Genomic DNA, 20,701 nt, shown 5'->3' on the forward strand with positions numbered 1-20,701 from the left:
ACTCCATTCCTGGAATCTGAAACCATCTGGCCTCCACAGGCACCAGACGATGTACAGAAATATGTACAGTTAAAGCGTTCATACACACATTCAAATAATAAACCAAAAACATTTTTCACTAATCTAGTCTTCAGCGATTTTAAACACAGTAAGATAGATAGTTGACTGGTTCAACCATGCCTCCAGACAGCATCTGGAACTTGTCATCTTCCAGCCATAGCTACTGAGTACCACTGTTCCTAATGTCTCCTACTTTTTATTACATGATCAAGTAAAAGCTCACTAAAGTAAGCTAAGTTTCATTAACAACTATGGTTTTCAGCTTTCTTTCTAAGATCTACTTATTTATTATGTATATAGTGTTCTGCCAGCATGTACGCCTGCAATGGAAGCCAGAAGAAGGCACCAGAATGCATTATAGATGGCTATGAGTCAGCACGTGGTTGCTGGATATTAAACTTAAGGATGGGTAAAATGTAAAGTGTGATTGTCATGCTGGTAATAGGCACTATTTATGTTGGCATTTAATGTACTTCATAAAATGTCAGTTACTTCTCACTGAAAGTTCGAAGTTGAAGATTACGACATCTACTGTGTATCTGCACCTCTGTGTATTGGAAGAGAATGAAAACCTAGGAAACCTCCCCCAGAGCAAAGAGAGCAAAATGACAGTTGTCTGCTGTTAACACTGCAGCTAGATGGTTTAATTTTTTTTCACAATTTTTAAATTTTATTTATGCATATGATATTTTTGCCCGTCTGTATGTCTGTGTAACACACTGCATGCCTAGTGCCTGCAGATGTCAGAAGGTGCTGGATCCCCTGGAAATGAAGCTACAGGTGGTTGAGAGTCACCTCAATGGAGAACAAGGTTGTTCTAGAAGATCAACAAGTGCTCTTAAATGCTGACCATCTCTTTAGTTCCTAGACTGTCTCATTATAACATTTGCTCTGCTCGCTTGAATGTATTCTTTTCCTTGTACAGCAGAAGACTAAATGTCCTAAATATCTTACGAAGATAACTGCTGTAGGGTGGATGAGATGGCTCAGCAGGTGAAGGCACTTACAAGCCTGACAACCCGAGTTCAAATTCCAGGATCCACGTGGTGGAAGGAAGGGACTGACTCGTGACAAGTTGTCATTGCACCTTCCCAAGTGCCATGGAATGAAAGCTCGCACACACATATGTGGGTGCAAACACATAATAAACAAAAAAACAAGTAACTATACCGGGTGGTGGTGGTACAGGCCTTTAATCCCAGCACTCTGGAGGCAGAGGCAGGCCAAACAGCCAGAGCTCTTACAGAGAGAAACCCTGTCTAAAAAAACCAAGAGGGGAGGATGGTAACTATCACAGCTTATATTTAAAATAAGCCCTAAAAGTCCACATGTAGATGACTCGGTCCCTAAGCAATAGGAAAGTGTTAAGAATTTTAGTAGCTTGAGGCAGCCAGTAGAAGTAGTTAGATAATCAGTGGTAAGCTCTTGAAGAGGTTATCAGTTTCCTGTCTTCTTCTGTCATCCCCTGACCACCACAGGTAAACAGACATTTTCTACAACTTTGAAAAACTGTACCATGATGTACTCAACTAAAACAGACCACCATCCTTGAACGGCTTCTCTTTGTAGGGATGGGAATATAAGAGCTGAGGACTAGCACTGAACAGCACTCCCAGTCCTTCATAAGCATTTAAAGTTGTCCCAATAGCTGCTGCCTAAAGATTTATCTTTACTACCAAGCTACATTGCAGGGTCTTATATAGCTTAGGTTGGTCTCAAATCCACAATCTTTCTGGCTCAAATGTAGGTATGTGCCATTATACCTGCCACTTTCTATCTCTTAAGACCTCAACTCAAGTCACCAAAAAAGTTTTCTAGGTGCAAACAGGAAAAACTTTTTGAAGACAAGGCCCACCTGTCTGGCCCAAACTCACTATATAGACCTGCCCTTAAACTCATAAGCTGTACTTTAACTCAACACATGCCTGCCTATGCTTCTAGAATGCTGGGATAAAAGAAATGCAACATAACAAATGGCCTGATCCAAGTGAATTTCCTCAACTTGCCAGCAAGTGACAAGTATTAATAATCATTACTGCTATTGTAAACAGCTCAGGATTTCTGTGATAAAATTAATACATTTTTTCTATGTATGATTTATAATTTTCTGGTCTGTCTTAGATGTGTCAACTAAAGTTCTTTTTCAATTCCTTACTATCTATCCTCTTGTCTAGATAATCTGATCTTCATTTTTTACTGTAATAATGACTGTCATGGGACTAGGTAGAGATTTACTGGATAAGCTGTTAGCTGCTAAAGTAGTGTCAACACCAGAGTAGGCACCCATGAAAACATCTATGCAAATGCATTGCAGATCTGGTAGCCCTTGTAATTCAAGCTCCCAGAAGGAAGACACAGGGAATCCTGAGATAGACTAACTGATAGACTAGTTAGATAGATAACTGATAGACTAACTCAATCAGCAACTTCATGTCCCTACATACAAACACATTCATATGCACGCATAACATACAAAAAACACATTAAAAAAAACAAAAACAAAACAAAAACAAAAAAATTACGTTCCAATGCTGAGGGTAATTAAAATGGCCCAGTCTAGTGTTTGCTGGTCTTAGAACTTCTGTAATCACCAACTCTTTAATGTCAAACACTTCCAAACTCTGGCTATCTACCTACCATTCTCCAAAGGTCCGTGAAATTTCCCTCTCTCTAGTAAAACCTTGATGGATGATCACAGTCTACACCAATCTTGTTCCAATGAATTGTATTTAGTATTTAATTTATTTGAAATGTACTTAAGGGTCTTAATCTGCTGTTTAATTTCAAACCTGCACTACTATATCCAGCAATTACAACAGAAAGAGCATAACAGTTACGCCTTTGTACTGCTCTTAAGGACCAAGAAGATTCAATTGTGCAGAATGGAAAGTGAACTGCTGCTCACTAGGGCTTGCTCTTTGTAAGCAAGACATTTCACTTGAACCAATACAGAGTGAAACTCATCCAAGCAATTATGTGTTTTAATTAAGTGTGCTAGAAATAAGAGTATTTTCAGCCTTAAGGCTCCATATAAAGGAGGAAAATGAACTGATGTGATGAGTGCTGCAACTGAAGGGACCTAGTGTCATGCAATGATGGAGATGGAAGGATACACAGAGAAACCTTGCCTTGAAAACCAAACACATATAAAAACAAATAGGAGGGCTGGAGAGATGGCACAGTAGTTAATAGAACAACGGGGTCTTCAAGAGAAGCTCAATTCCCAGAACCATTTAGGTGGCTCACAATCATCTTTATTTTCAGCTGTAGGCAAGGTGTTCAGCTGACTGATAGGACAGATGTTCATGCTATTAAAGGGACAAGCTTACAAAATGAAACTGGTGAGTTGGCACTGGCAGAGTCTGGTGATGAGAGTATAATTATATACATGTAACAGGCACTGACTGGGTATCTAATGAATAATTGTCAGAAAATATAAGTATATATAATGCTATATGATTTATTATCAAACCTGTTTTTCAAAGCTCATACCTTAGAGGGAGGTGGTGCAGGTTTAGGAACCAAGTTCTTATAGACACTTGGGACCATGGTTGACACTTTGTTCCCATTTGCATGGTGGGATCCTGATGAGGTGAATGCAGCAGAGAAGGCAGCAGCAGGATCCTCTTTGGAAACTTTTTTGATGACTAGCATCTTTGAGGGTTGCTTGGCACTAGGTGGATTTTCTGTGAAATATGAGTGGAGACACACAAAAAAGTCACATTTGTAAGTAACACAGAAAAGTTTAAGTAATAGCCTTTCCTGCAACATAGGTAGGTGATGAAGTTGAGACCAAGGGACAAACATTACCTTGTGTTCATTTAACAAATACCTTGAAAAATAACAGTATGGGTAGGTAGAGAAGCAGCCCAGTTGGTGAAATATTTATCAAGCAAGCCTGAGTATATGAGTTAATCTCCAGAACATGAGTTTAAAAACAAAACAGATGCATATTCTTGTAAACTTATCATTGAAGGAGAGAGATAGGTGAATCCCTGGGATTCTCTGGCCTGCCAGCCTAGCATACTAGGCCAATGAGACAGTGTTTCTAAAACAAGGTGGATGGCTCGTGAAGACCACCACCCAAAGTTGACCAAGTCTTGCCTTTGTACATGCCCGCATATGTTCATTTCCCTTAGGAAAAAAATAAAATTTTTCAAAATTTAAAAAATTTGTTTACTTAATGTGCATGAGTGTTTTGTCTGCATACTTTATGTATTCCTAGTACCCGTGAAGGTCAGAGGAGGGTATCAGATATCCTGGAGTTACAGATGACTTCGAGCTGCCATGTAGGTGCTGGGAATCAAACCCTGGTCCTCTAGAAGAGCAGCCAGTACTCTTAAAAACTGAACCGAGCCGGGCAGTGGTGGCGCATGCCTTTAATCCCAGAACTTGGGAGGCAGAGGCAGGCGGATCTCTGGGAGTTCGAGGCCAGCCTGGTCTACAAGAGCTAGTTCCGGGACGGGCACCAAAGCTACAGAAAAATCCTGTCTCAAAAAACCAAAAAAACCCCAAAAACAAACAAAAAAAAAAAAAAACTGAACCGAACCATCTCTCCAGTCCATTAATTTTTTTTTTTTTTTTTGGTTTTCCCGAGACAGGGTTTCCCTGTGGTTTTGGAGCCTGTCCTGGAACTAGCTCTTGTAGACCAGGTTGGTCTCGAACTCACAGAGATCCGCCTGCTTCTGCCTCCTGAGTGCTAGGATTAAAGGCGTGCACCACCACCACCCAGCCCCTTAATTTGTTTTTTTTTCCCCAAATATTTATTTATTTATTATGTATACAATATCCTGTGTGTATGTCTGCAGGCCAGAAGAGGGCACTAGACCTCATTACAGATGGTTGTGAGCCACCATGTAGTTGCCGGGAATTGAACTCAGAACCTTTGGAAGAGCAGGCAATGCTCTTAACCACTGAGCCATCTCTCCAGCCCCTTAATTTGTTTTTAATAGTCTCACTATGTAGCTTTGGCTAGCCTGGAAACTCACTATGGAGCCCAAGCTGTCTCCAAACTCAGAGATCCTAAATACATATGCAGATACATGGACACACCCCTCTCTTCTAAAAATAAACAAATCTTTAGGGCTAGAGATGTCTCACTATTAAGAGCACTGGCTGCTCTTCCAGAGGACCCAGGTTCAATTCCCAGCAAATACATGGCAGCTCCTAACTCTGTAACTCCAGTTCCCTGGGATATGACACCTTCACACCAATGCACATAAAGTTTAAAAAAAGTTACAAAAAAAAAAAAAAAAAAAAAAAAAAACCAAATAATTCAAGTTAAAACCACCAACAAAAACCCAAGTCTTAATCAGGACCCAGCAAGGTTTCAATGGTCTATTCTGTCTCCACTACAATTACTACGCCTGGATGGTTTTAAGGAGACAGACTATTCTCTATCATTGTGGATGCTTCGTGAAGAGCTAAGAGGTGTTAGCGTTAGCTACCCTAGGCAAGAAGATGAGAAACAAAAACTAACTTAAGAACAAACTAAAATAATATTTTTTCCCCCTCTACTCAGTAATAAGAATTTCAGGATTAGAAGAACGATGGCCCAGAGGTTAAGAACACTGGCTGTTCTTCCATAAGTCCTGAGTTCAATCCCGAGCAACCACATGGTAGCTTACAAGACATGCATGTGCACAGAACACTATATACACAATAAATAAATCTGTAAAAAAAAAAATTTTTTTTCAAACAGTCTTTTAAAATAGCAAAATCTACCTACCCCATACTCCAGAAGGGGTCCCAAAAGGTCTGCATGGCTGATTCTGTTTGCCAGCTTCTGGATTCAAAGAAGGCTACAATAAAAAAGGAGGGGGTATTAATGATTGACAGATACAGAAAGCTCATCACTTTGGAATTTTTCACAAAGCAGCCATCACTAAATGGGTGTACAACTAACAAATATAGCTACCAAAAAGTTATAAATTATCAGAACCAACAAATTTAAAAGTATTTTTAAAATGTAAATTATGTTAAAATCTAAAATCAATAGACACTATGATATTTTTAGCTTGTATTTCCTTTGCATAGGATTTTTTCTTTTCTTTTTTTAAGTTTTTGTTTTTTTTTTTTTTTGGTTTTTCGAGACAGGGTTTCTCTGTGGTTTTGGAGCCTGTCCTGGAACTAGCTCTTGTAGACCAGGCTGGTCTCGAACTCACAGAGATCCGCCTGCCTCTGCCTCCCAAGTGCTGGGATTAAAGGCGTGCGCCACCACCGCCCGGCTCTTTTTTTAAGTTTTGTTGAGACGGTTTCTCTGTAGCTTTGAAGCCTGTCCTAGAACTTGCTCTGAAGACCAGGCTGGCCTTGAACTCACAGAGATCCTCATGCCTCTGATGCCTCTGTCTCCTGAATGCTGGGTTCAAAGACGTGCGACACCACTGCCTGGTTTGTCATGGGATTTCTTTTACACACACACACACACATACAAACAATACAAATATGCATCCTATCTTTCAATAGAGTAAATATGCAAAAGGAGGCATAGAAAGCCACAGAACAAGAATGTTAGTATTTTCCTCATATTCAAGGAGAGTAACATCGTCAGTGAAATGTGTGCATAGTATTCACTGAAGTTATAAGACTGCACTAGAACAGAAACTATATTCCAGGATTATACAAGGGATACAAAGGCAATTAAAATAGCCCCAGTCCTCACAGGTTCATTCATCATTAAAAAGATAAAACTAATAATCAAGTTAAGTATTATAAAAGGTTCTACTATAATAAAAATTCACATTGGGCAAGGACTACTGAAAGGGGCTGGATAAATCCTTGGCAGAGAAATGAGAAGTTCAATTACAGGTGATGACAGTATGATTCCAAGTACTGAAAGCTCAATAAATACATCAAACCAAGTTTAGCATGGACTTAACTAATTTTATAGAGGATAGAAGGGATTAAACACAATGGTGTCCAGAGTAGAAACTGTTCTAAATCAGGGTCACACCACTAGCCCCTGGGCCTATGTTCTTAAATTATATTCTATCTATAGTTCTAAGATACTGTCCCTATTTATGCAGTATCTGTAATCTCATCACATCTATTTAACTTAAATTGTGTGTGTGTGTGTGTTTGTACCTGAGTGCAGTGCCTGATGAGGCTAAAAGAGGGCACCAAGTGAGTGCTGGGAACTGAATTGAGTCCTCTGTTGTAGCTGCCAGTTCTTTCAATTATGGAGCCATCTCTCCAGCTCAAACCTGAAGGCCAGATGGCTTCGATCCTCCTGCAGCAGGATCCTCTCTATCTTATACTCACCTACTTTAGACTATGTATGATATATACAATAGTCTCTGGGTAGCAATGCCAGTATTTCACAGAAAACATTAGAACTTTCAGAAATGTTTTTTCTTTTCTTTTCTTTCTTTCTTTCTTTTGTTCTGAGACAGGGTTTCTCTGTAGCTTTGGAGCCTGTACTGGAACTCACTCTGTAGGCCAAGCTGGCATTAAACTCATGAAGATCTGCTTCTCTCCGCCTCTCGAGTACTGGGATTAAAGGCATGAGCCACTGCCCAGCTCAGACACGTTTTTCTTATTTTCTCCTCAAAACTAATTATACAGTATCTCCACTTTAGGAACTATAGTTTTTATATGTTGTATTCTGTTAATTCATAGACATACACACATATACATTTATCAAAGACAGTGTGTGCATGCTAGAAAAGTACTCTGTCTTTAATCTAAGTACTACCAGTCCCCGATTCTATTCAGGAATCAGCTGGAACCAGGGGAGACCACTCACATATGACAATATGAACTCTATTACTGAGTCATAACCACAGACACTGACCACACGGTGAACATTTGTCTTTTGTTGACATCTTTCTGATTGTCTGAAGCTTATTCTCTAGTAATATTGTCATGAAATTAAGAAACAATATCCCGAGACTTTGGTTTGTTTCTGTCTTTGGTATACACGTGTGAATGCATCCTCGTGTACAGGTTTGAATGTCAGAGGCTGATGTTGGGTTCTCTGTTGCTCTCAAACAGGGTCTCTTTCATTTAACCTGGTGCCTATGTTTAAGTTACACTAGCTAGCTAGTCAACCACTGGAGCTGTTTTCCTCACCTATCAAGCTGGGGTTACACAGAGGGTGCCACTATGCCTCTTCTGTGGCTTGATGGAAAGCTAAACTGACCTTCTCTTGACCATATACCACCCTCAGCTATAGCTGTCTTCTCTGCATACCTTTCTTAAATACTGATGCAGACCTGTGACCATTTAATAGAGAATACACTTAATAGTGTGTAAAACTGTTGGCTCCTATTTTCTTTCCTTGAGTATTTTCTTTACTAACTTTACTTCTCTGTTGCACAAAGGGCCATTGTCTAAATGTATCTGATTTTCCTTCTTACAAACCAAAATCTTAGATATATAAAAGGTATTTTTCTTTTTTGTTTATGCCTAGTAACTTCAGTAGACAATATGGCTCAATTTTTTTTTCAATTTATAGCCTCAAATTTTATTCTATTTCCAAAAAAAACCTTAAATTACACTTTTCAGCATTTAAGCTATTATTTTGCCTTCGTTTTCTAAATTGTGTCCTATTATATATGCCCTTAATCTTTTGTTGAACTTGTTTTACTTTCTCTAAATTTTCATGTCTAATTTCATCATTAAAGAAATTCTTTTTTCCTAATTACTGAAAAAATTAACATTCATTCTTGTGTTTTTCTCATTTTACGTTGTTTTCTGAAATCTCCATTTTTAATTTTGTTGTTGTTTTTGCTTTTTTTCATGCAGGGTTTCTCTGTGTATCTTTGGATTCTGTCCTGGAACTCACTCTGTAGACCAGGCTGTCCTCAAACTCACCTGCCTCTGCCTCCCAAGTACTGGGATTAAAGGCATGCACCACCACCGCTGGGTTAAATCTTCCATTTTTTAAAGTATCATTAATTTTTTTTAAGTTCTAGTCTTAAAAAATTTATTTTACTTATGTGTATGTTTCCACCAGTGTAAACGAGCCAGAAGGCATTGAATTATCTGTTGTTTCTGTGTAGATCTCTGCTGTCCTGGAAAGCATGCTGTAGACCAGGTTGGCCTTAAACTCGGAGATCTGCCTTCCTCTGCCTCCTGAGTGCTGGGATTAAAGGAGTCTATCACCATGCCCAGTAGATGAATACTTTGCCTGCATATATATGGTTACCTTGTGTCCAAGAAAGTCATAGAGGGTACTTATCTCATGAACTAGGGGTTACGATAATTTTGAGCCACCATATAGGTGCTAAACCTAGATCTTCTGTGAGAACAAGTTTTCTTTTTTTCTTTTGGTTTTTTGAGACAGGGTTTTTCTGTGTAGTCCTGGCTGTCCAGGAACTCATTCTGTAGACTAGTCTGGTCTTAAATTCAAAGATCCGACTGTTTCTGACTCCTAAGTGCTGGGATTAAAGGTGTGCACCACAACATCTGGCTTTAGTTTCTTTAATGCCTACCTCTAACTATTTTTTTATTTGATTTTTTACCTCTAACCTTTTATCTAAACTTCATTATTTCAGTCTGTGTGAGGAGCTTTGTTCTAGAACAGAATACTAGGGATTTTATGTAGATCAGACAGGCCTCTAAATCATAGAGATTTGCTTGCCTCTGCCTTCTGGTGTTGGGATCACTATGCCTGGTTTGTATTTTAACCCCCACCCACCCACTCAAAATGGTGTAAATTATTGAATAAAGATGACAGTGATAATATGCTAAAAAGGTAATATACTGGACATATTTGCTTAAATCAGATCTATTTTTAAAGTTCTTAGAAGGGAACCAGAGAGGAAACTCAGTGGGTAAAGATACTTGGCTGCTGTTGAGTTCAATCCCTGGATCTCAAGTGAAGATGGAAGAACTCTATAAATTTGTACTATTGCATGAATGCCCACACACATACAGCATAGGATCACATGAAAATATATCAATTTTAAAGAATGCTCTTGTGACTAACCAATACGGCTCTGTAGCTAAGGGTGCCTGTCATCAAGCCCAATGACTTAGTTCAATCCCCAGGATCTACACAGTGGAAAAACCAGCTCTTCCAAGTTGTCCTCTGACCTCAATACATGTATGTGCACGGCATACGTGCATCTATACATATGTAACAAATAAATGGAATAAATAAGATTAACATATAGTCTTAGCATCAAATTTCACTGACTATAATTAACAGCCAAAATATAATTACTTTACAAAATAAAGAACAAAATTCACAGAAAAACAAACATTTATGATAAAGACATAATAAATAAACAGAAATAAATTCAAATGGGTCCTGTGGTGATGACAGCAACACACACCTTCAATCCCAGAACTCTGGAGGCAGAGGCAGATGAATCTCTGTCAGTTTAAGGTCAGCCTGGTCTACTAAGTAAGACCCTGAAAAGAGAAAATAGGGTCCTATATTTTTACAAGACATTATTTGTTTTTAACTATGCATTAAAAGCTTCATACTTACAAAGTCTTCTTCTTCGAACTGCAACTTTTCTATTTTATCCTCTTTTTTTTCTTCCCTAATCTCTGTTGGTGGTTTTTCTTGAAAGGTGCAGCCTTTCCGGGAGTGGAAGCTACCATTCCAGTGCCGATGGTTTCCTGTGCTACCTCCACTCCGTTGGCTCATGCCATCATTACCTCGGGAAGAGCCATGCCAACCAGATGGATTCCCTGTGTTTCCAGCATATGTTCCCTTAGAGACACCAGAGTCCACAGAATCATGGCGGAATAGAGAGGGTTGGTGCCAAGAATCTAAAATAGCAAGGAAAAGTAAGGTATTAGTTGTCTGTTTCTTATAAATTCAGAAATAACTTGGCCAGATGCTTCCTGCTTTGGTCAAAGTTACTTTCAAAAGGCCTTCAGGAAACCTCTTAAATACCTTTTGATAGGGCAGAAACTTAGGTAGGTGGGAAAGACAGAGCTGGATGCTGGGAAGAAGAGCAGAGTCAGGCAGACGCCATGATTCTCCTGCCCAAGACGGACGCTGGTTTGATTCATGCCGGTAAGCCACAGTCAAGTGGCGATACACATTAATGGAAATGGGTTAATCAAGATGTGAGAGTTAGCCAATAAGAGGCTAGAGCTAATGGGCCAATTTCTGTGTGATTATTTCGGGGGGTTAAGCTAGCCAGGCAGCGGGACACAGCCCACTGCTCGTCCTACAACATCACAGAGATCCACTTGCCTCTGTCCCTTGATTGTTGGGATTATCAGCAGATCACCATGCCTGGTTCTAAGCAGTAGTTTAAATATATGGTCACAACAGCTGGAAATGACTCACCTCCTGTAGTACGTAGAGGTCCATTGTTAAAAAAGCCATCAGAAGAATTATGTCGACGACGGCTGACTCCAAATCTACCTTCTCCACGGGATAGGTGCTCTCCGTGTTTGTCAAAGGTAGCTATAGATGACTAACATAAAAGATAGAGGCAAAGATTTAGTTTCTTTCAGTATCTTATTGGGTTCTAAACCAGGTGTTCAAAAACAAAAACCTGTTGTGGTAGTACAGTATCAACACTAAGAAGACCGCAAGGTGACTGCCACGAGTTTCAGCTCAGCTATACAGGAAAACCTTAACTCAAAAGTAAACAAATAAACAAAAGCTAATATTATAGATGTGAGCCATCATAACCAGTTTATTACAATTTCTGTTTTTGAGTCAGGGCCTCATTCTCTAATTCCAGAGGCCTAGAATATACTATGTAGCCCAGGTTTACAGCAGACTTGTGGTAATCCTCCTACTTTAGCTTCTAGAGTACTAGATTATAGTCATGATTTACCATTCATGTATTACCATGGTCTTAAAAACTTTTTTCTAAACTTTACCTCATATTTATAGCAATTCTGTAATTTTAGTATCAGTTTCATTTTATTTATACATGAGGGAAAAAAATCAAGCAGATTAAGTCTTTGAGTATACACAAAAGAAAGAAGCTTTTGAAAGATCACAGATTAACTTTAATATTCCTATTCCAAGAGCACCTACTTTATTTACCAAGGCAGGGACTCTCAGTCATACTCGCCTAAGAGATCCTGTTTCCATCTCCCTCGTACTGGGATTAACACGAGAATCACTGGAGGTTGCTCTCCTGCCCAGGCTTTAGTTGAGTGCTGAGGATCCCATGCTTGTGCACCACTCTATAGACTGAGCTTTCTCCTAGCTTCCTATATACCCTCCACCTGTGAGTCACAGTGATGGTGGACTGAAATTGTCAGCTTCACTAGGATATGGGATATCTAGAAAAAGCATATCTTGAATATAATTAAGAGTGTTTTCCAGAGAAGCGTTAGTGAACTGAGCTGGAAAGAGCCTCCCTGAGCTGTTGGCATTATCTATGTGATGTGAGGAAAAGGTAGGTGAGCAAAGCACTCACCGTCCAGCATTTCACCCTATTTGAACAGGGACTTTTTTGGTTTTTTGCCCTGCCACCAGTAAGGGAGAGATTCTATTTCTTAGCCTTTAAACACAGACTTGCTTTAGCCATGTTTCAAAGACCCTTGAGGGCACTTGCACATATGTTTACACACACATTTGGGGGAAAAAAAAAAAGAGGTATGGTACGGCTTTAAAGTAGACATTGATGTAAATAACGCAAATAATGCATAATTACTCAAACTCAAGGATTTTTTTTTTAGATTTTACATGTGTGTCTTGCCCAAATGTATGTATCTAAGTATACCACATGCACATTAGGTGCCCAAAAAGATTAGAAGAGGGAATGAGGTCCCTTATGGATGGTTGAGCCACTGTATGGGTTTTGGGTGTTAAATCCAGGTCCCAGCCGGGCGGTGGTGGTGCACGCCTTTAATCCCAGCACTCGGGAGGCAGAGGCAGGCGGATCTCTGTTAGTTCGAGACCAGCCTGGTCTACAAGAGCTAGTTCCAGGACAGACTCCAAAACCACAGAGAAACCCTGTCTCGAAAAATCCAAAAAAAAAAAAAAAATTCCAGGTCCCTTCAAAATAAAACAAGAACAGCAATACAGCCTGAACCTGAAACAGAAGTCACAAACCAGTCAGAATGAAAAGAACTGGTATGTTTGGGTAGTTACTGCAGGAATGGAAGGCAGTACCTTAGCTGACTGTGGCGTTGAGAAATTTAGCCAAGCAGGAACAAAGTCATGCTGCGCCATTTAGGTCCAGTGTCTTTTCAGCAAGATGAGGCATCCAACCTCATGGCCAGGATCTAAAAAGAGACAACACAAATCACTCATGTATGACATAAAGAGTCTGTGATTAATCTACAATCTTCCTTTAGAAGACTGAACCCCTGGGGCTGGAGAGATGGCTCAGAGGTTAAGAGCATTGCCTGCTCTTCCAAAGGTCCTGAGTTCAATTCCCAGCAACCACATGGTGGCTCACAACCATCTGTAATGAGGTCTGGTGCCCTCTTCTGGCTATCAGGCATACACACAGACAGAATATTGTATACATAATAAATAAATATTTAAAAAAAAAAGAAGACTGAACCCCTGAATTTATCTACAGGTTACTTCCAAGATTCCAAATCTCAAGAATTCTAAGAAAAGCAGTGTTTTATATGACTATGAAAACACACACGAGATGAAAACATGAAGGGTCATATGAAGGAAGCAAGTGTGTTCTTGAGTTTTAATACCTTTTTAAAAAAATTACAGTAGAAGCTGGGCCTGGTGGTATACCCCTTTAATCCCAGCATTTGGGAGGCAGAGGCAGGTGGATCTTTGTGAGTTCAAGGCCAACTGGTCTACAAAGCAGGACAATCAAGATTGCTACACAGAAAAACCCTGCCATGAAAAAAAACCTAACCCCCGCCAAAACAAACAAATAACAACAACAACAACAAAAAAAACCCAATCGAATAGATACCTATAGAACATTGGTTCTCAACCTGTGTGTTGCAACCCCTATGGGGGAGGACCATTCATGAAGGTTGTATATCAGATGTCTGTCATGAGATATTTTACATTATGATTCCTAACAAAAATACCAAAATTAGTTATGAAGCAGCAAAGAAAATAAGTTATGGTTGGGGGGCATTGTATTAAAGGGTTATTAGGAAGACTGAGAACCTCTGTTCCAGAAGCTCAAGAGCTTTTCCGTTTACCTGACAGACATTTCTTCACACACCAACTTTTATCAGTTTTCCTTAGAGATTCACTGATGTACCCAAATCACTGATATTCTCCAAAATTAAATACTTCATAGCATAACACATATTTTTCATGGCATATACTCCATGTATGTTTTCTCTAAAGACAAATGGATGATACTTACCCTCAGAGTATCACCTCTGTGGTCCCGTTTCCAAAGTTGCCAGCTGTATCTTCCACGAGGTTTTCTTGTAAAAAGGGTGCTTAAGTAGCCTGGCCAGCAGCACGCCTTGTGATGAAGCACAAAGAAGCCCAGCTCTGTGTGGCTCACTCTCTTAATCCTCTCAATTATTCATCCTCAACTACCTAGTTCCTGACGTGTTTCCAAAGGGGGAAGGGGAAGGGGAAGGGGGAAGGGGAACATAAAAAAGTTATTTGTTACATTTAAAAAGGGGGGGAAAGGGGGAAAAGCTATGTCTACGTTCACCTCATTCAACTTCCCTGAGTAATGGCACTATGATGTTGCTTAAAAGGGCAAAACTTGGACATTTGCACAGTGAGTGCAAATACTGTTCATAACAAGGTCATAACTAGAAAGACAGGTGGTCTCAAGTGTGTGCAAGAAATGTCATCAAGGTGATAGATCAAAAATGTAATAGCAAAGCAGTATAAGAGATCTTCTGAACAATCAATTCCAATGGCACAATACCCACGACAAACGCCTTTAAAACACAAATCTTATCTGCTTAAAATTAAAACAGTGTGCGGATATATTCTTTTATCTGTCTTAGACTTCAAAATCTAAAGATATAAGAAATCTTGTTTTGGTGGGGTTTTTGTTTATTTGATTTTTGAAAGGAATCAGACAGAAACTTGATTTATCTTTCCTGCCACTGAATAGCAGCTTGTTTCAAGGCAAATTTCTTGGTATAAAGCTACTAAATATGTATCCTACTTCTTTGGTCTTTATATAAATTCAAAGCAAAATTATAACTAGAAAAGATAAAGGTCAAGGAGAAAGAGAATTCCAAAATGGGGGTTTCTTCTCAATTTTCTGTATTTCACTTGTTTTCCTCCTTCCCAAAAACTGAACTGAGCTTCCAAAAGTGATACGAAGAATCTTCTATTGCTTTATTGAAGAAATCACTTTTTAATTTGGGTCCATCTCCATTATTACTCAATCATTAAAAAGGCCACTTGAGTCTACCAATCTATAAATGAGAAACAAAACAAAACACATAATTAGAAGAGGCAAACCCAGTCACATCTCACTGCAAGTGAATATATCAAACCATGATCTCAACAGTAAAATCCTTAAATTCAAGTTAGATACTAATTTGTCATGGCCTAAAATGTGGCTACAAGTCTTTTTGTTGTTGAGACAAGGAATTACTATGCTGCTCAGGTTTCCCCTGACCTCAGCAGCCTCCTGTATCAGTCTTCCAAGCACTCAAGACTACAGGCATGTCCTACCACACCTAACCTTTGTTAAGTCCTTTAAAGATTTTTTTTTTTTTTTTGGATTTTTCGAGACAGGGTTTCTCCGTAGCTTTTGGTTCCTGTCCTGGAACTAGCTCTTGTAGACCAGGCTGGACTCGAACTCACAGAGATCCACCTGCCTCTGACTCCTGAGTGCTGGGATTAAAGGCGTGTGCCACCGCTGCCCAGCCCTTTAAAGATTTTATATGTCTCCTTAACATAGATTAAAAAAAAACAAAACCATTTCTCCAAGAAGCCATCAAAGGTAATTCAGAAATGCCAATTACTGATTCTTCTCACATCTATATTTTCAACTTACCTAATTGGTCAAAAGCATATACAGTGTGTAGAAATACTACCTACCATATCACTATCTAATTATCAAGTATTATTCAAAGGTAGATCATTAAGAAAAACTATTTGCCTTATATATTTACATTGTACATATTTTAGATAATTATCAATTTAGAGACAAATAAAATCTCTTCTGATCTAAATTGATATGTACTAAGAAAATGCAAATATTTCTTTGCCAATTCCCAATGTTCTTCCAGGGGCTACAAACATCTTTGAAAGAAGAACTTTGGTATCTTTGGGGAAGTTCTAGTAGGCCGACAGATCCTAGGCATTATTGCGTTAAGTTCATGGAATGCAAAATACCAAGTCCAAGAGGTATTTAATCACTGCTTCTCAGGCTGAGTGCTGAATAAAAACATTTACTCAGTCTCTATTCTCTTCATGTGCTTCTAATACTTAAGTATTAAAACAAGTATATACAAAGCTTAAGTAAAAGATATATGCCCTTCACCTATATTCCTTGAAAGTTTGTGGAACTGTGATAAAAAAAAAATGACTATATTGCTGGGCATGGTGGTGTACACTTCGAATATCAACACCTGGGAGGCAGATGGATCTCTGTGAGGTGCAGGCCAGGTACAGCTATGTAATAGAACCTTGTCTGTCTGTGGAACAATCTTTTTGTACACTGTGAAGATGTATTTGCCAGGGCTCCTTCTGATAAAGAGCTGAATGGCCAATAGCTAAGCAAGAAAAAGTTAGGTGGGATTTCCAGACAGATGACAAGAGATGAATCTAGGCATGGGATAAATGCCAAAGGATAAAGAAACAGGAGGTGCAAGATGGAAGAGAGGTAAAAAGCCATGAGACTATAAATGGTTTAAGTTATAAGAGCTAATTGAGACAAGCCTACATTATAGGCCAAACCTTCATAATTAATAATAAAGCTTTTTATCATGATTTGGGGGCTGGTGGTACAAGAAAATCTGTCTAATCTATCTCAAAAACATACAAACAACAATTACTGAGCCAGGTGGTGGCAGCTGCAGCATATGCTTTTAATTAAAACACTTAGGAAGAAGAGGCAGTCCAGAGTACCAGGACAGACAGGTCCTCTCAAAAAACCATCTCTCCAGCCCCCCAGGTTTTTGGATTTTCAAGACAAGGTTTCTTTGTGTAGACCTGTCTTCTTCTTTCCAAACTGGACAAGCAGGACACAAAAGATGAGACAACTGCCTAATTTTCCAAGACAGGGTAGGTCTGTCCTTCAAAATTCCTGCCTCACAGAAAAGTCTGTCAGATACATTGATGTCTCTGTTGTTTCTTAGTTTTCGAAGAAGTCTGCTTTGTACTTCCTGTTTACTCAAGCAATTATCTGATCCTTCTTGGGTCTCTGATGAAGTTGAAGATATTTAAAGTTAAGTTTTCTTTGTTACTAAATTCAGAAAAGAAACAAGAGAGATGTAAAATGTATATGGTTGAGAGACATCAAAGCTTAAGTTGTTTATCTAAGAAAATGTTTTAAGATCTAAAAAGGTATTTTTAGGCTAGTAATACAAGCAATGGTAAAAATGGTTTAGGACTAAGGATAGATAATACAGTACTTTCTCCAAATTTGCTAAATATATAGACTGGACATTATGAATGAAATTTTTACTTGAAAATTGTTCTTATTGTACATAGTTTTACTTTGTTAAAGTTAAAACCTTCCCTTTTTATTTTGACAATACCTGATAATTGTTTTATTGTATATAGTTTTATTGTGTTAAGAGTTAAAACCTTTCTTTTTAATTTAGAGAAAAAGGAGGAAATGTGGAATAATCTTTTTGTACACTGTGAAGATGTGTCTTAGCCAAGGCACCTTCTGATTGGTTCAATAAAGAGCTGAATGGCCAATAGTTAGTCAGAAAGAGGTGGGGCAAGATGGAAGAGGTAAAAAGCCACAAGGCAAAACGCAAATTAATATAAATGGGTTAATTTAAGTTATAAGTTATAAGACTAACGGGGAAAGCATAAGCTACAGGCCAAGCTTTCATAATTTATAAGTCTACCCCGCCCCCTCTCTCGTGAGTAGGCTCTCTCCCCAATCCATCTCCAGGCCTGGAAGAGAGGAGAATGAAGTAAGGCAGTGGCGGTGCACACCTTTAATCCCAGCACTCAGGAGGCAGAGGCAGGTGGATCTCTGTGAGTTTGAGGCCAACCCAGTCTAGGGCTGTTACACAGAGAAACCCTATCTCGGAGGAAAAAAAAAAAAAAAGAAAGAAAAAGAAAGAGAAAGGCCAAGACAGTGAAAGGTTCTTGCTGTAAAGTTCAAGCCACTTTCCACAATGTTGATATGCCTAAGTTTCTAAGTCCCATTTTCTGGCCATAATCAAGTTTATATTGTGACCACACAACACTGAGAAAGAAAATTAAAAACTGGTTTTTTGTTTGTCTGTTGGGTTTGTTTTCTGGCTTGATATCACTTTCCCTTAAATAATTTTCAGGTTCTGAATAAGACAGCTCAGTGGGGAGTCCACAGGTAGTTTAACATCACTGGAATGTTTAGTGACTTCAATAACTCTGAGAAAGAGAAAGAAAAATTCAGACATCTCTGTGGTCTTTTATATTTACCTTTATGTGGTCTTTTATATTTTTACCTTTAAAATTAAGATGAGAAATGATAGATTATGGAGTTCTGAAAATAATGGATCTGTGTTTAAGGAAAGAAAACTCCTGTTTCTTTATTCTTTACAAGTTTACATAGAAACCATGAACAGGGTTTCTAGAAACCTCAGAGTAACAATTCAAAAGTTTGGGGATGGGCAGGCAGAAGTGAGGCCCTCCCTACTGCACACATATGTGCATGTACATACAAATAAATTAGGTGGTATGGGCAAAGTACAGGGGTCACTGTTAGTGGTTGGTGCTGAATGATTTGACTGAGTTCCCCCCGACAAATTTGGGTCAGTATACCTTTCATGTACCAGGATTCAGTATTGCATCTTTCCTTTTTTTTAAATATTTATTTTATGTGCATTGGTATTTTGCTTGCATGTGTATCTGTGTGAGGGTGTCAGATCTTTGAGTAAAGCAGTTGTTAGCTGTCACGTGTGTGCTGGCAACTGAACCCAGGTCCCTGGTAGAACAGTCTTAATTGCTGAGCCATCTCTCTAGCGTCCCCCCTCCCCGTAAGTTTTAAATATTCTTTCCAGGAGAGAATTGGAACATTTCAGTTCACCCGGCACTCACTGCAGAATAAACACGAATATGGTAGAGACTTAGAAACAACTCACAGGAAACAAGTAAAATCCTTACATTTATAAGATTTTAGCGGTAGGGAATCTTTGTCTTTTGAGATAGGGTCTATATTTAGTCCTGGGATTAAAAGCATATGCTGCCTTACCTTGCCTAGAGGTGGGGAAGGGGCGTGTAAAGGGAAAGGATCTTAGAGTTTAGCAGATTAGTGAAGATACAAAATAAGACACAGTAATTTAGACGTAAGGCAGTTAATAAAAAGCAGTAATTTAGGAAGTTAATCCTATTGTCCCACCCTACCTTGGGACAGTCACCTACTAGAAACTTAGAGAAGCTATAAGTATATATGAAATGGTAACAACAACAACAACAAAAACCTGGCATGCTAATAAACCTAGGACTGGGGCTGTTAGAGGCAAGCACACCCTCCGCCCCTCATGGGGTGTCAGGGAGGCAACTGACCTACCAGAGTAGCCTGTTTGGCCAGTTCCAGGTCAGTGAGAGACTCTTTTCTTTAAAAAAAAAAAGAAGAAGAAGAAAAAGAGGAAGGGAGAAAGGCAAAGGGAGGAGGAAGAGCAAAAAAGAGAAGGGGTTTCTTAGTGCCTGAGGAACAACATCCAAAGTTGTGCTCTGATTTTAGCATATACAAAGTTATGTGTGTGTAACGCCGCCCCCCCCAAAAAGCACCAGCGCAAGGCTAGGGGGTATTGTTAATGAACATAACTCTACATATTAAACAAATGTTCCTCAAATAATCTGCATTTGTAGTGTATGTGTACAGTTACAGCAAGAACATCAGAAGTAAGGCCAAGCTGGGTTACAATATGAGAACTTAATCAATATAAGGGCTGATGACATGGCTCAGCCTATATAAAGATACTTGATGTTGGACAACACATATATAAGCCTGATGATTGATTCGAGTTTAATACTGTGAACCCATTTAAAGGAAGAAAATGCACACCAACGCCAGCTATTTCATCACCTCCATAGAATTAATATGGCATGTGTGCTACCTCTTCCAACAATCACATACGCAGTAATGAAATTAAATTTTAAAAAAGAGCCGGGCATGGTGGCACATGGGCCTTAGATCCCAGCACTTGGGAGGCAGAGGCAGGCAGATCTGAGTTCCAGACCAGCCTGGTCTACACAGTGAATTCTAGAATAGCCAGAACTAAAGACTGAGACCCTTCCTGTCTTAAAAAACAGAAACCATAATAATATAATAACCATCATTACCTTTTAAAAATGAAAATAAAACCCATTTTTCCCAAATGCAATCTAGAAACACAATGCTTCATACTTTAAAACATCCTTCACTTAGGCCAGGTAGTGGTGGCCTGCACCTTTAACCCCATCCTTTGGGAGGCAGAGATGAGTTGAGTCCAACCTCACTGAGTGAGTTCCAGGACAGCAAGGGGCTACACAGAGAAACTCTGTCTCGAACTCCACCCCCTAAAACAATTCCCTAATTTTGCCTTCAGGCTTGATATGCTATTTTTATTCTGTTAGAAGCATTTTAAGCTGGCATTGGTGGCACACGCCTTTAATCCCAGCACTTGGGAGGCAGAGGCAGGCGGA

The 20,701-nt window shown here is 39.1% G+C and overlaps 1 protein-coding gene across 3 annotated transcripts in view; it reads right to left on the minus strand.

Annotated features, from left to right (window-relative positions):
* Gpbp1l1 (GC-rich promoter binding protein 1 like 1) overlaps nucleotides 1–20,701 on the minus strand; it is a 42,533-nt gene that overhangs the window by 7,950 nt on the left and 13,882 nt on the right. For all 3 annotated transcript variants that reach the window (XM_057783894.1, XM_057783895.1, XM_057783896.1), the window contains exons 2-7: nucleotides 14,289–15,315; nucleotides 13,106–13,218; nucleotides 11,315–11,444; nucleotides 10,499–10,785; nucleotides 5,789–5,861; nucleotides 3,553–3,746 (exon numbers count right to left, since the gene is read on the minus strand). In XM_057783894.1, coding sequence (XP_057639877.1) covers nucleotides 3,553–3,746; nucleotides 5,789–5,861; nucleotides 10,499–10,785; nucleotides 11,315–11,444; nucleotides 13,106–13,165 — 744 coding nt within the window. In that variant the 5' untranslated portion in view covers nucleotides 13,166–13,218; nucleotides 14,289–15,315. The remainder of the gene's footprint in view (nucleotides 1–3,552; nucleotides 3,747–5,788; nucleotides 5,862–10,498; nucleotides 10,786–11,314; nucleotides 11,445–13,105; nucleotides 13,219–14,288; nucleotides 15,316–20,701) is intronic.

This window comes from Chionomys nivalis, chromosome 11 (assembly GCF_950005125.1).
Source record: "Chionomys nivalis chromosome 11, mChiNiv1.1, whole genome shotgun sequence".
In the NCBI taxonomy this organism is placed as follows: Eukaryota; Metazoa; Chordata; class Mammalia; order Rodentia; family Cricetidae; genus Chionomys; species Chionomys nivalis.